Below are 16,509 nucleotides of genomic sequence, written 5' to 3' on the forward strand. Positions count from 1 at the left end.
CGCTATCCAATCCCCACTTTTCAGTCTTTCCTGACAAAATCCAGTACTAGTTAATAAATATGTCCTAAATGGCTAGTTCTATGCTACTTAGCATGCAGTGAAATGTGCACCTGGACAATCCCAATGCTAAATTATTTGTCTAGACTTTACATCTCCTCATAAATAAGACTTTTCTATGAAATACAAGGCAAAATCCTTGAAATACAATGCAGAAAGTACAGATTGCACAGTCTGTGGGGTTAGAAAATTTGCTTTTTCTGGGGCTCAATCACTTCTACAATCACAATGTAGAAGACATACCTTACATTACAAAACCTCGTATGTAACATAATATTTATAGTCCTTAAGAGTACACAAAGTGACTACTAAGTACTTGAAACTGGAATGTCTCAACACATGTAATAGCTATGCATTTTAACTCATATTTCCTTAACCAATATTTATAGTCTTCCTAGATATTGAGGTGGAAGGTGAAGTAGGAGCACAAAGACACCAAAGAAAGGGATTAGCTGTTGGACGACTTCATTATTTCTCTGCCACTATCCAGGAAGAAAAAAGCCCCAACACTAATATATCTCAAAATACATTATCCTATTACAATGTAGTAGTATCGCAAAGTAACAGCTGTGATAACCCTGGTGTGCACAAAATCGGAAAATAACTAAATCACATACTCAAGATAATACAACACCTGCTGAATAAAACAACTCACTTATTTACCTCTATCAGATAAGGGGGGAAAAAAAGCAATTTTGCAACATAAGCAGAACTTTTTTGGGGAAGGGAGGATAGGGTGACACCTACAAGCCCAAAACAGAAAAACTATTGTTGCAGCTTGTATGCTTTACTGTTTCAAATATCTACTCATGCCCAAGAAGAAGGCGGCCCATGGATGGTCCTCCCAATCCATCAAGAGGAGGATGCCCTGTGTCTTCTGCTCCTTACAGTGCAAGGAGCAGAAAGTAGAGCTAAATTGCTGGAGCAGAAAAACATCAGTCTTGTCCCTACTTCCACATTTGCTGCAACTGTTCCAGCAACCAGTGTAATTTTCCTCAGCCATCCTGACGGGCCATCTCTCTCTGCTGTCCCTTATAGTCTCCATTAATACCTTTTACAATCTTGCTACCTTGAGTAGTTTTATGTCCTTTTCTGTTCCTCATCTGCAACTCACTCATCTCCCAGTCTTACCAATACCTGCAATCTGATTAACCTCACAAGGGGAGTGAGGGGATGGAAAAATTGGAAAGACACTATTCTGAAGAAAACATTAAGATTTCACTAGAGATTTCAACCCTGGGATGCAGCTGAAAGACAAGCAGCAGGGCAGCTGAAGGCCTGGCACTAGTTACATCCAAAACTTACATCTCCTAGGTCACTCTTGTCGCTACTGTACATCTTCCTGCCTCATTTCCTAGATTACAAGGGTGCTGTTGAAATTCAATTTAAAGTAGGAAAGACAGAATCACCACAATTTTAATGCAATGGAGAACTCAATGAGATTCATGGTGTTTTGAGACATAGCACAGCTATTTAAAGCCTTCAGTCTTTTCTCTCTCCCACAGTCACCCAAGTGTAAGGAGGCATGAATACTTTAACCAGAAGTCAAAGCACTACAAAATATGATGAGAATCTCATATTAAGAATTACCCCATCAAAAAGAAAGCTAGACAATTCTTGTTGATAAATAACTTATAAGGAAGACAAGGAGGACACCAACTATAAAGGCTTGTATGCATTCACCTCCATTAAAAAGGTTACTAAGACATACAGAAAGTACTGTGCAAATACAGTATTACAACAATCTGATTGATCAGAGACTTCTGATAAAATGACCTTTAGTAGTATACTACAGTATTGATCTAATTACTTTAAAACTGTATTATTACAGCTGTGTACATTTTAGCAATCTTTCAAAACCACCTGCAGCAGCTAAACACTGCTTCAATGAAATAAATTGCACTTTCTCCACCATTTATAGGCCACTTCTCAGAGCAGCTACACTTGTTCGGAATATAAAATAACACACTGAAACTTTCTAGAAGTTGTCCACTTGAAAACTGCAAATATAGGACAATCCATAACAGTCGACACCTAAATTAGCACCTTAAAATGTCAGTGAAGATATTCCAACTGCATCTAAAACCTTTAAGACAGTTTCTCTGGCAGTTTCCTTGTAAAACAATCACTGTCTCCAATAAATCTGACAAAGCTCTCAGACCATACCAGAAGTAGTTTTTTTTTTTCATCAATTCACCTATTGTGAAAAGACACTTTTGATTTCAGAATTAATTTTTAATGTTTGGGGGCTTTTTTACTCCCGTGCGCAACTCCCTGCACAATGTTAGGCATCAAAAGAAAACACACCAAGACTCCTCTCCTGATTTCTCCCAGCGAGACACTGGAATTGGCACACTGGCCAACACGTATTGCTCAGATACCCACAGCAGAAAAAATATTAAATATTAGCAGTCCACCTGCTCCAGAAAGCTCCTCCCCATTTTGTCTTTACAATTCTCAGTACCAGTTCAAGATTCTCTCTGTTTCCAGCAAGCCCAGCAGCTCCAGAGGGAGAGATGAGCAATCTTTTTAAACAGTCATTTACACTGATACGAAGTACAAAACACATCTACTAGCATGCTGATCTGATTTGGTTCACACTCACTTTTGACTCTAAAAGTTGAAGCTCCTGGAGGAATTGAGACCTAAATTCCAAACTGTTTCACAGAAACAGAGAAGCAAAGAAATCTAACAGGACTCTACGTCTTTAATCGTACAGCCTCTTTAATTCAATTACTTTGTATTTTCTCTTAAACAAATGAACTGCCAAAACTTGGCCTGAACCCCATTCTCAAAACAGCTCAATTTCATCTTATCTGACTCATATTATCAGTTGTGAAATCATGGAAGAGACTGGAGTGAGTGGGGAGATTCAAACCCCACATCTGCCCCGAGCTACAGTCTGCATGCCCCACGCTCCTTTTCTCCCCCAGCTTCCTTTCCCCAGAGTCCAGGCTAATAAAGAACACTGCAAATTGGATATTGAAGTTAAGCATACAGCTCTGCAACATTTCCTTGTAATGTCAATTAGCCCCTTACACACAGAAAATATGTATTAAATGCATGGTTGCAACCATTACACTTTCCCCAAATGCCTCGGAATTTCAACTGCATGTTGCTGAAATTTGCAAATTGGCAAGAGAAACAAGAAAACCCCTCTGAATTCCTGAGTGCACAGTGCTTATTTTGACAGCTGTAGTTTATTTATAGAACTTGACAATACATGTTCTTTCCTTGTTTTGTAATATAATGAAGTGAGTATTTAGACCTCCACTGTTAAGCCTCAGAGGGAAAAATAGGTATAAATTTATTTCCTTCAAATAAATGTACAGATTGGCAAGATTCTACCTATAATGACTAAATTGCATCATTAACTTAACTTAGTTTGAAACACTTTGTTTTGTGGAGAAAGCATAGCCCTTAACTTTGAACGTGGTGTGAGTCTGCACAGGTGTGCAGTAGTCTCTTAACCCATTCCCATAAAATAGTCTCCTTTTTTTAGTACATTAAATGCTTCTGAAAAGGTGCTGCATGGAAGGCTGGTCTGTCATGTACAACTACAGAAGAGTGCAGGCAGAGGCTGCAAGTTTCACTGCACACAAACTCACTGATGACATGAATCCACTGATGAACCAGTGCAGGTGAACTCCATTTCCATCCCCAGCACCACGCCTTCCAACAGCGGGGCCAAAGCAAACATCTGCCAGACGCAATGTTACTGGCTCCCAAAACCAACCCATTCTTCAGAAACCACAAGGCTCTCAGTCACTGGCAACCTGCTCTTGTTGAAATCCTCAAACACGAACCCATCCTCCTCAATCTCCCAGACAAGCCAGTTATCCATGGGTAATTTTGTCTTCATATAAAAAGGCAAGATGGATTCAACCCCTAAAGTATGAACAGCACACGTATGGTGTTTCCCATTTATGTCTATGGAGTATCATACACATATAATGCATATTTCTTCAAACAAAACCAGACATATAACCTGCTGCTATACACATATCCAGTATAAAAATCTAGACAAGCAGTGCTGGAATACAACTGAAAAACCAAACAAGACTGAGTAACTGAGAGGAAATATAAGAATTTGTCAGATAAAACATATATGCAGCATCATAAACACAGTTGCACAGTGCCCTCCAAGGGCAGCAAAACTGAAAGTCAAATAATAAAATTAAGTGGTATACAAGGGAGTGTGCACAGAAGGGATTTCAAACCTCTTTGTTCTTAGCCATGATACAATTTCACAGCCGCTCTCAAGATTCATCGTTTCCATGTTTGGCATGCAAGAGCACAGAATGCAGTTCGTTTGGGAATTCCCAAGCCAGGATGTGCCAAACAAAATCTACCACAGCATCAGCAAGCTTCTGCCACAGTGTCCGAACAGCCTGGCCATCAAAACATTTCTGACAGTTAAAATAAAAACAGAAGTAGCTTCAGGAAAGTTAATTCCTGTAATATTAACTAATTGAGCCTCAGCAAAGAAACTGCTCCTGCGCAGTCTTTGTCTGAGTACATCGGGCAGAGGACTTTGCCTGCAGGAGCTGCTAACCTCCACATACTTAAATTCACCCTGTGTAGAAATGTATTATTTTTATGGTTTGCAAGCGAGACCATACACAGCTGCAGAGGATCTCTAAATTAGTTAATACACCATTTCAAAAGGAAGAGTTATTTCTCCAGGGATCACATGCCAAACAAAGCGAGGAGGGAATGCTGAACCACTGGTAGCTTATACGACAAAAGATATTTTTCAACCACACACAGCACTAATTATGAAGGTCCTTCCTATCCTACATCTGGAAACTTCTCACAGAAAACACATTTTCAACGCAACACAAGAGGAAATAGAAAAAAAGAGTTCCAAAACCACTTTTGTAAGCTGATAATTCACCTTCATTAAAGGTGATATTAATTTTTTATTTATGCAAGGGAGCAAAAGCTGGCATTTGTGTCCTTCCTGATCTAATAATTTGACTGTGCATACTAAGAAAAATATTAGAAATATTAGACATTGTTACTTAGAAAACATAAGACCAGAAAGTTTATGCTAGAATATGGTTGTGTTCAGGAAGGACTATTTTACACATGATAATAACAAAAACAACACTGATATTAGAGTTTAACACTGACAATCCATCCTTAGATAATATATAAGATTTAAAAGCAAAAGCACTTAAAGCATTATTGGAGTTGAAAGTATTGAAAAAATACATTTGCAAAAAATTACAAGCACCATAAAAAACAAATGTAAGCAAGACAAATGCCAGACTTCCATGGTATGTAGATGAAATATAGTAATTATAATATGAAGCTGTTGAGTTCAAAACTGCCTTTGAGCCACACATTTTATGCAGACTTCTCTCAAGCCAAGAAACTTTAATTCCACACTGCAAAGTTTTGAAAACTATTAATATTCCATACATTATAATGGAGAGCACTTCTCCCCACCATCTTTACTGAGACACATATTTATTAAGTGCTGACAGTTAACTTTCACGAGACTCTCAAGGAGATCAGGTCCTTATTTTGCAAATTTACAAAAACTTGGCTGAAGGTGCCAAGAATCACAACTGTATTTTATTATTATTTTAAAAATGAATTTGTGATAGCATTTTGCTCTGAAGCAATGGTAAACCCTGCAGGTAAATGCCTCCTTCAGCAAAGGTTTGAAAATTATTTTTGTTTAAATAACAGCTGGTCTTGCCTATATGGACTTAAATGAGGCATGTGGAGACAAACTTGTTCCAGTTTGGTTAAGAAAGACTAAAAAACATTAATTCTAGTTAATATCCATTTTGGTCCCTCTACACAGATGGGAAAAATAACATTAAATTACCATGCTTACATACAGTCAATACCAGACACCCAATAAAACACAAATTCAAAGCCCTTCTCATAATGTAACTGATGCACACAGTTTCAGCAGAACAGCTCAGTTGCAAGTTAGCTTGAAACAAAGGAGATTTACATTCATTACTCTACTTTGCCAGAGACTTTCTGCATGACTTGGGCAAGTACCTTGTTTTTTGTGTGCTGTAACTCCCCATTCCTAAAAATGGGGAAAACCACTTGTTCCATAACTTCACATCAATAAGAAGATTCACCATCAGGAGATGCTTAGATATAGAGGTTGAATAAACAACACGAAGCAAATAAAAAGTACTTAAAGCTTTAATTAACTTCTCTTAAAGCTTTGGAGACTCCATCACAGAGACAGAAGGAAAGCTTTTGCACAACACTCACAAGTGTTACCAGCAAACAAAAGTCAGGACTACCTACATAGCAAGATGGAACCATATTTTGACATCTGCAGACCCAAAGCAAAGGCATGACACCTCCTCTGTCACCAACATATACAAAAGACCAAAAGTAAGAAATTCCTAGTAACCTTCTTTGAGTTCTAAAGCAAGAGTTAAACTCTCTGATACAATACAAAGTAGGAGGAGAGATCACCAGATACACTCTTAAAGATTTAAAACACTTTAGGTCCGAACAGTTATTCTCCAATTCATATTAACCACTAACCACCTTTTGAACTTGAAAGCCACATTTAACTTTCATAACTCAGTATTAATATCGGGAGTCCAATCATCTTTCAGAAATTAAAGACCTTCAGAGCACTGTCCTTCTGAAAATGATGAAGAGGGCTAAAATCCATTCAGAAGTAGCTGCCAAACATACACTACACTAGGACACTTATGAGGACAGCATTGCTCCCATCAGGAACCCATGAATTTGCGGCACATATTAAATATACCTTTTTAGAAAATGTTTCCAAGTCCAAAAATCTACTTTTTGAATGCAGGCCAAACAGAGACTGTTTCCATGCACATATTCTGCACCTCTGCACAACTAACTGTACTAGCCTGTGAAAATCAAAATCACAGCCTGAGGAAGGAGACAGAAGGGCAAAGGGACTACGAGAAATGAAGCAGTCAGTGAGAGACAAGCCCAAGTAAGCTTTTGGGGGACACACACAAGCTATGGAAAAACCAGAAGCAAGGAAAGTACTGAGGAGAGAGGAAGTTCTGGAATAAAATTCCCCTCATATTACCCGCATACGTGTAAAAACCACACAGCTGCTCAATCACAGGGTGTTGAGTGTGCTTGGGGTTTGGGTTTTTTGGTTTTTGTTTTTTAAACAGATGATCTGTGGGTTACACACATGAAAACACAGTCACTGCAAGCTACAAAAATAAAAATGAAACATTTCATTTTAAGCTATTTTGTTTGAAATGTCAAATGGTTGTCACTATTTGTAATTGCATCTTGTATGTCGTATTTTATAAGAACAAAAATACCTCATATAAGATGTGGTAAAACTAAGTTCTTACTAAAAATCATTCACAACCTGAATCTTTGTCTTGCAATATACAGAGCTGCTCTGGGATGTGTTAAATATCTTGAACTCCCATTACTGCATTAAGACTGAAAGAAGAACAGTATTTCGCAGTGAGGCCAAACATTAAAGCACAGCCAACCACGAACTTCTATCAAACACCAAGTATAAAACAGGGGAAAATACAAACATGGTGGTGAGGGGTGTAAGAACAGATGTCCAGGAAAAAGAAAAAAAAAAGAGTATTATGATGTTTCCAACATAACATGGGATACAGTTTTGGACGAACATTTTCAAATGTGACTTGAGGCTTTGGCAACCCATAAAATTGACAGCACAACAGGTAGTATGTGGCATCATACATAATGCCCTGAATATGTAAGTTTTAAGATTAAACTAAAAGAATGAGATGCCTAAAAGGAGAGGACTGGCCTCTCCTCCAGTGACACCTGAAAAAAAATCTGTAGAGGCACAAAGGCATCAGAGATGTGAGGGGCAGGAGGACAGAGGAAAAGTTAGAATGAGCAAAGCCATAAAGGCAGGAAATTGAAACTAAGTTCTTGAACTATGTATTTAATATCTCCTTCACAGCATGCCAGTAATGTTCATACGAAAGGAAAAAATATAAAGGAAAGCAGTGACACTGTTAGCAGGCTTCCCAAGAACAAATTTTGGCAACCTTAAACATCATGCAGCAACCAGAGTCTCTCACGTGCTTAATCTCCCCACAGTCATAAACTGACTATTTCTATTTCTTTTTTTCACAAGAGGTGAACTTTCCCCATAACTGCAATAGCTGAAACTCATCTCACTGTTGTGGCAACAGGCACCTGCCTACCCTTCTACAAATCAGCTGCTACAGAGGCAAACTCTCAGTGCTTGACTGCACAACTGGAGCCTTGTTAGCCATAAGCAGAGCTGCTCTCCTTCACTCTCAGCACCGTCTTTACAGAAGTAGGATGACTTCACCCGAAGATGAGCAATACCAAAACTCCTTTGGTCACATACACACACAACAAACCCGTCCACTCACGTTTTCCTACTTACCAACATATTAAAAGACAGTAACAACTACACCAGTTTAATGCATTACTTGCAAGAGTTGCCAGCCTTCACTGTCACTCATTTGAAAGTCAAAAGGAATGCAGAATACTTGTAACTCCACTATGGACGAAGATTAATCATCACTACTTGTACTACAAACTAATTTTTACCATTAGAAATATTTGTGAGGGCTGAAATAGCACAAACTTACTATGTGGGCCTTGAAGTGCATTATCCTCAATGGTCTATGTAATTAAAAAAGAAAAACCAAACCTATACTGTATTTTGAATAGTAGTCTGCTAGTTCATCTTTACCTGTGGATGAATCCAATTGAAACAAGGACAAACTAGAGTTCTAATATTATTTACACAAACCTTCAGAAGAAACACGCAATCTAACACACTCATATACTATCACAACTTTTGGATAGATTTGCAAAGTTCAGACTGAAGTCCCAGCACCTTGACCATCCAGACTCAGTTATCTAGAGAGCAAGTAACAGAGCCTGAGATGTGCCTGCTTCTGTGTTTCCGTCTCATGAAAATCAGGTGAATGTGGAAGGAGGAAGGAAAAGCATGTGGACTTCATCCTGACACAGAGCTGGGATGCACACAGGACAGACATCTCTAGCCCAAGAACTGGAAATTTTGTAATATTCAGGTAAGCCATTACTGTCCCTAAAACAACATTGTCCCAGTTAAAGATTTCAGAGCTTATTGGCTACCATGCCAACAGCACAAAAATCTTCTTAGTATCAGACTAGATGTCACACATCACACTCAATCCCTCCTTTAATTAATTTTGATCCTTGGGACTGGTACTGAAAGGGTGGCTCTGGACCTGTCAGGCTAACTCTTGTGCTAATGCCTCCCCACAGACTAACAGTGGCAAAAAGCTTCTATAAAAAGGTTGATGTACATTTGTGGGTGGAAACTCAATACTAGAAAGACCAATTTAAACAGTTATTTATAAACATAATTTTCTCTGATTTCTGCTATTACCAACATCAAAAGACATCAAACCTCAGCTACAGCAAGAAGATGGGAACAGAGTTAGGCTGTGGCAAACAGACCAGACCAAAAGCCTCTTTCCTCTTGGATGAGCAAATATAATCAAAGATATTACACTACTACTGTCTCCTCTCCAAATGCAAAAGAGGCTCAGGGACACCATGCAATGAAACAAATCAACCTGGTAATGTTTTAAAAAAACAGTACAAGTTCCTAAAACATACTTAAAACCAAGCTGCTTATAAAGGGCAACAATATCCCTGCTTTCTGTTTCATCAGCTAAGATGTATGTTCCAGTGGGGCACCCACTGAGTGACAAATTCGCCTTCTCTTCCACTGTCAGCTGCTGTTCACAACAGAACTCTGAGCTAAAAACCTCATAGCATTCTACTATTCTCTGCTCCCTTGGCAAGACTCTTATTTATATAAGATTAGTGCAGTCAGGCATTAGAGTTATAAACTAAAACCAAAACAAACAAGGAGAAAGTTTTCACACTCTTCTTTATAGACCAGTGTCTGAAATGTACACACACAAAACAGTACAACATATTGAAAGGCAATTGTTAAAAAAACAAAACAACCCCGCAAACAAATAGAAAACTGGTCAAAACACATACAATCTCTGGAGATACCCCACCTGGAAACTATTTAAAGTCGTGCAAGCATTCATGAAAGTAGTTGGCCACCTAAACAGCCATTCCTCTGCTCCATCCAGAGCCTCTGAACAGAGTTACAACACACAGGCACACTTCAGCCCCTCACCTTCCCCCACCCTCCTCAGGTAAGGAATCGACACCAACCTGCAGTTGGGAGGTGGATCTAAGGTGATGTCAGCCAATTCCTTCTGAATCCTGTGGCAATAAAGCAAGAAGGAACAAAGGTAAGTCACTGTGCGGGATAGCAGTTAACACATTCGCCTTGCAGGCATACTGCCACTGTGAGCCTGCCACAGCACATAAGAGAGAGGCACTCTCAGCTGCAGCCTCCCACCAGTCCAAACCCCCCCTAAGCAGGACAGGCGCCCTGCCCTGTTACAGAGACAGGCAGAAAAGCAGACAGGCATCATGCACTGAACCCAGACAGGTGCACTGCTCAATGCTCCTACAAAGATGCCAACCACGCAGTGAAAAAGACTGTCCGCTTTGCTCTGCCAACCAGCCTGTAAATGAGGGGAAACCTCTGCAAATGTGATGCACCAAGAGGAAACTGCAGTCTGAAAAGGAATTTTGTCTTACGGGATTGGGAGAAACAGTCATTGCCAAATTGGCTCCCTCCTCTCTCCCCCAGCTTCTCATCACCATCCTGAGAAAAAAAAAACCACAGCCCTGAGGGAGTCAATAACTGCGCCATTCTCAAGGACACTTTAAGGAAGGTGAATATCTATTTCCAAGGCTCCTGCACATTCCTACTACCTTCAATTCTTCCTTCTCTTCACCCTTGAGAGCCATACAACATCCCCATGTACCCTCCCTAGGGCTCCAGACGCTCCCTCTCTCCACTGTGCTAAGCCAACACCCTGTCCTCCCGGCCCAGACTATTCTGGGCTTACGCTGCTTTTGCCACAAAACGCCCAAACAGCTATCATCCTCTTCCCTGGAGTCCCATTACTGTCACTCAGGCTTCCCTTCCAGATTTCTCCACCCAGCCTGCCTCTCTTCTGCTTTAAGCACAGCCAGCATTCTCCTGCCACTTGTCACACACAAGGACCACAGCCTTTCCACAGGAGGCAGTTTAAAAATCTTCTCCTTAAAAGAGTGAAGGGCACAACACGTAAACACTGCTTGCCACTATCTATGTCCGTTTACCATGGAAACCTGCTGAGTGGAGATCTGAAATAACCAAACTGCCTAAATGCTACAAAGCCACAGAGAACTTAGTTGCTTCAACAGGGTATTTGCATAAAACCCCAGTCACTTTTGACACCTACTGATACAACCTCTCTGCTGCTTGGCAAAGCTGTTCAGTGAGATGGTTTATTATTCTTACTGAAGGATTGCAAGTTTGCTTGAAAACTTCCATTTGTCAGCTTAGCTCCCTGGAGCAGGATGGTGCTGAATTCAGGTGACACACAGAATAAGTAAGAAAGGGTAACAATTTTTTTTTTTTTAAATGAGTAGCTCCAAGAGTCAATCCAAGTGAAGAAAACTGACTGACATAGCTGTTCTGGAATTACTATTCTATGCAGGTGTCTCTCCCTACACATTATTCTGCAATAAAAAGTACTTTATTTTCAAAAAAAGCCCAAACCCACTCTGTGCTGTGAGCAAAGACTATTTTAGAGCAGAATGTCCACAAGTGGACCTGCTCTGGATTGTTTATTCCAGCCAGCATCCAACCATACTTAGAAAATTCAATATAGGTGATGAACAGACAAAAATAACAGTAATGTATTTGCTGGTAAAGATCTGGGGCTATATTACACCCCTTACACTGGAGTGCACTCCCCCAAAGCAAGCAAACTCAAAACTTCACAAACATTAATTAATTAATCTCCAAATCAGTCCTGGAAAGAAAAAAAAGACACTCTAGACTCCAACCCACAAGAGATGGAAATGGGTGTTGAAATGCAATGCCTTACTTCGGACCATATAGCCTCCAGTAGCAGAGAAAAAAAATACGGTCTAAATGCCAATCCTAGACCATTCCCATAACAAATGCTAGTAAGGAAAAAGGAAAAGACAGCAGAAATAATTGAGGGTCAGAATAACAGCCCAGAAGAAGAAAACCCAGGAAAAAAATTGGGGTAAGCAGGAAGAGGGACCAGAGAGCAGAGAAGTTGGGCAGACACTCACTGCAGCAAGACCCTGAAAAAAGTGAGACAATAGCAGTTTCATGTGGAAAGGTTGAGCACAGGGGCTGCAGCTGAGGAATGAGAGAAGCAAGGGAACGGAGCAAAATAAAATGAGGAAGAAGGGAAGATGCAACAAATCAGTGAGAAAACTGACTGCAGCCTCACCTCTTGGCACTGGTAGATAGCAGTTTAGAGTTTTTACTCATGCTGACTTTGCTTTCCTTCTTCTTAGGCGTGCTTGCCTCTTTCTCTGTCTGTTGGTTGGAGGATGAAGATGAGGAGGAGCTGGTGCTGGCCCTCGAATCGTCATCCGACATAGCGACCCCCCCACCACACACCCCAACCTGGAGAGGAGACACCATGGGGCGTGGGGAACAAACAGTGAACACAAACACACACAGAGAAAGGCTGCTGACAATCTTGCTCTGTGTTTGGGTCATGCTCCTTTTAAAGGATCCTCGTGTCTCCCTCTCCTCTCTAGGCCCTACAGCCATAGCAGGAGGAGCAGTAGCTTCCCCTGCACTAGTAACACCGAGGAGCAGGGGGAAAGGGACTTTAAAAGCTTCCTCTCAGAAAGCAAGTGCAAAATGAGAGGAGACTGGAACGAGGACGACTGCGAGGATCAGGGAAGCTCAAAGAAATTCTTTCTAATCTCCCCCAAACTGCACACACAAGAAGAGCCATCACCACCCACCACTATCGAGCCTAGGGGTGTAGGAGATAAAAATGGAACAGCGCCGGTCCCTTGGGTTCCCGGGAGGCACGTGGGGGAGGCAGGAAGGGATGGGGCTGGACGGGTGACCGTCGCCAGTTCTAAAATGGAAGTGGGGCATCACTGGCAACACAAGGAAGACCCTGGCAGATGTGCGACCTGTGGTGGGAAACCCCTGCCTGCTGGATAACCCCTGTCTGTGGGATCGGGTGTTGGAAGCCGTGAGGGCACACGAGCAGGAAGGGGGCAAACCAAGGGGAAGGGCTACGGAGGGAGTGGGGTGCACTGGTGGGACCCAGCGAGGCCCACTGCACCGAGGGGCATATGCCAGCCGAGGGGGAAGGGAGCAGAGGGTCTGTGCCGGGGGGGGGGCGTGGAGGAAAGGAGGGCCAGGGCCTACGAGGGTCGAGAGTGGAGGGCCCGGGGAGGCCGGTGTCAGAGAGGGGGGCAGCGGGGGCCAGAGGGAGGCAGCCCGGGTCCATGCGAGCACCCCGGGGGCAGGGGGGAGGAGGGCGAGCACGGCGGGCTACCGAGGGCAGGTCCACACCCGAGAGGGGCGAGAAGCCGTCGGGAGGGATGGGGGGGCTGGCAGAGCACCCCGGGAGAGTTCGGGGGAGAGGCGAGGGGGGCAGCCGCGGGCCCAGGGGGGGCGGCACACGGCCGCCTCCCTCCCAGGGCCACGGGCCCCCAGGGAGCTCCCCTGCCCCCGCCGGGCGACAGCCGGAGGGGGCCCGGCCGAGCTGTCCCGGCCGCGGGCCCGGAGGGCCGGGGGACAGAGGTACTTGACAGCCCCGGGCGCGACCCCCCTGCCCCGCCGGCTGCCGCCCCATCGCCGGGCCGCGGCCGGCCCTGCCCCTCGCCCCTGCCCCCGGGGAGGGCGGCGGGGGGTGCCCCGTCCCCCTACCTCTCCCTTTGTGTCTGGCTGCTCCTCCTCGGTGCGGCTGGGCCTGGCCACTCGTGTCTCTCTCGCTGGGAGAGAAGCGGAAGTGCTGCAACAGCAACTATTAAACAGGCAATGGCTTCCCTGGCTGCCTCCCCCACCGCCGAGCGGGGCTGGGGGGCGGCGGGGCCGGGGCGCCACCCGGCGCGGAGCGGGGGGTGGCGGGGGCGGGCGGCGGAGCCCCCGCTCCGGGGATGGAGGGGGATCCCGGCAGCCACGGCCCCCCCCTCCCCCCTTTCCCTCCCCCCGGGGAGGGAAGAAAGGGGCATGCGGAGAGGGACGTGAGTTTTTAATGGAGACCCTCTGAAAAGTAACCTGCAGGGGTGTCGCGGGGGAGAGGGACAGGCTCCCTCCCCGGCTCCGCTGCTGCTTCCGTGCGAGAGCCCCGCGGGGACACGGTGGAAGCAGGTGGCTGGGAGAGGGGCAGCTCCCGGGGCTGCTTTTTTAAGGCTCAGAGGGGGATATTAGGCTCGGCGCTGGGGCTGCTTGCTTTCCTCCTATTCTCACAACTGTTTCAACCCCAAAGCTTCTCCCCTGCCTCACCTGCTTTGTCCCTCCGGCAGCAGCAGCAACTTCTCACCTGTCTCAGTTTGAAAGCAATAAGGAGGGGGTGGGGGGAAGAAAAAAAGAAAGAAGAGCCTAGCCCAAAGCCCACTCGCCCCCACCAATCCAGGCAAAAGGAATCCCCGGCAGCTTTCCCGTCTCTCACCTGTTTCAGCCCTAAAGCAGCAGCTGTGTCCTCCCTTCCCTCCCCCGGCTCAGCCCTGAACCAGCAGCAGGAGCAGCCGCTTCCTACTCGCCCTCGCCCGGAGTTCAGGATTCCATTGTCCCCCACACTGCATTTGGTGACATCACTGACACACAAAGAAGGGGCACTTCGTGATGTCATCAACGCATGCTGGGAGAGAAAACAAAATTCTGGGCTTGGCAGCGACAGCACTAACACACACACACACACACACACACAGAGACCCTTCAATTTTCCAAAGGTAAAAGTATTGGGGTTTTTTTTTTTCCCCCAGTCCCCTGATGGGGAGCCCGTCTGCGGGAAAAGGCGTGTTGTATTCGCTAGCGTGTTATAATCGCGAGGCGATTTACTCATTTCTCCGAAACCTCTGCTGTCCATCTCTCGCTCCCTGTCCACCCAACGGAGAAAAGTGATTTGGCTGGAGCGACCCACCACCCCCGGCCCAGGCGCGGGGAGCAGCCCCGGTGGGCAGCCGCGGTTCTTCCTGGAGGTGCCGGACCCACTTGTGAAGGGACAATGGGGACCAGCATTCCCACCGACCTCACCCGGGGCACATTTGGCTCGGTGCCGCCAGTTTCCACAGCCTATCGAGGGATCGCCTATCCAGTTACTTGGTATCTTCAGCGGCCGAAAATACACTGGACTGTCACCACCACGCACCGCGATAATGGATCGGAGTTTGTATGTCACCCTTCCTCCCACGGGAGGACCTCGAGGTGATCCGCAGGCACACAGGACTGCTGGCTCGACAGGGCGCTGTTACGACATGACGCCTTGGGAGTCCCGAGGGGTCAATTACAAAACCGAAGCCGCAGTAGCGGCGGGGGACGGGGGCGGGGGGACATCCCGAGGCTGGACATCTCCGCTCCGCAGCGACCGCGGGGGGGAGCGGGGGCAGCCGAGGCTGGCTCCTCCTGGAGCCCGGGCTTCCCGTCTGACGCTGCCAGGCGCTGCCCGTCCCCGGGCTGCCAACATGGCCCCAGCGGCGGGTGCGGGTCCGGCCGGGGAAGCCTTCCCCGCTGCCCGCGGCGAGCGGCCGTGCCCAGGTGCTGCCTTCGGGCTCCTGTGGGACCCGGCGCTCTGCCCGCCGGTGGCACCGGTGTTGTGAAGTTGGCCCCCGGGAGGAGCCTGCCCCTTAGCAAGGGCGAAGGTTTGAGTGGGGGTGAAACTCTTCAAGCTGGGGTCTGGTAGTGGGTGCCCGTGGCTTCTTTTGGGGTCAGCTGTCAGCCGGGATGCCTGGGGATGCTGAGCCCTTCCTCCATGGGACAGCAGCTTCACATTTTGTGACTCAACACCAGGATCTGGTCATGGCACTGATCTTTCACCATTTATCTCCTGTAATCTTTGAGCCAGAGGTACCCCCAGAGTGGACATCCGTGCAGGGAGAGTCTTTTCCTCATCTCAGCAGCACCTCATTTCCCCATGACCAATCCCCAATCTACCTGCACTCCCCAAATTTGCTGCCTCTTCTCCTGTTTGAGCCGTGCAGTGTGCTAAATATGTACACCCCAGTGACACTGTGAGTGTCACCCTGACAACAGAAGGAATTCCACTGCAGTGTCACGCTTAAATGGTCTTTGTGTGTGGGTTTTGATTGTGGGGCTTTTTTTTCTGCTAACCTTCTTCTTCAGTCTTTATTACCTCTGGTACCATGTATTAGGCCTCAGTGAACTGTCTTCCAAAAGCAATTTGCTAGCAGAGACAACCTGTCCAGTTTGACCTACGGGAATGACACTTGGGAAGCTATGGTCATCCTACCTTCTAGTAACTGTGGAGCTGTGGTGTCTCCACCATTGACCATGGCCCTGAAGACACATAATAAATGTCATGAAAACTGGCATTTAGGTAAGGGTGGGTGATC

General features: G+C 45.3%; 1 protein-coding gene across 3 annotated transcripts in view; it reads right to left on the reverse strand.

The window, feature by feature from the left end:
* Positions 1-14,804, reverse strand: part of UBE2E1 (ubiquitin conjugating enzyme E2 E1) — a 44,148-nt gene extending 29,344 nt beyond the window's left edge. The window contains exons 1-5 of one of the 3 annotated variants that reach the window (XM_048302019.1): positions 14,610-14,804; positions 14,444-14,480; positions 13,865-13,929; positions 12,414-12,592; positions 10,258-10,308 (exon numbers count right to left, since the gene is read on the reverse strand). In XM_048302019.1, the coding sequence (XP_048157976.1) occupies positions 10,258-10,308; positions 12,414-12,592; positions 13,865-13,929; positions 14,444-14,480; positions 14,610-14,789 (512 nt within the window). In that variant the 5' untranslated portion in view covers positions 14,790-14,804. Of the gene's footprint in view, positions 1-10,257; positions 10,309-12,413; positions 12,593-13,864; positions 13,969-14,443; positions 14,481-14,609 lie in introns of those variants that run through there. The other 2 variants (XM_048301999.1, XM_048302010.1) reach the window with 2 other exon arrangements.
* Between the last annotated feature and the right edge of the window lie 1,705 nt (positions 14,805-16,509).

This window comes from Corvus hawaiiensis, chromosome 1 (assembly GCF_020740725.1).
Source record: "Corvus hawaiiensis isolate bCorHaw1 chromosome 1, bCorHaw1.pri.cur, whole genome shotgun sequence".
Taxonomy (NCBI): domain Eukaryota; kingdom Metazoa; phylum Chordata; class Aves; order Passeriformes; family Corvidae; genus Corvus; species Corvus hawaiiensis.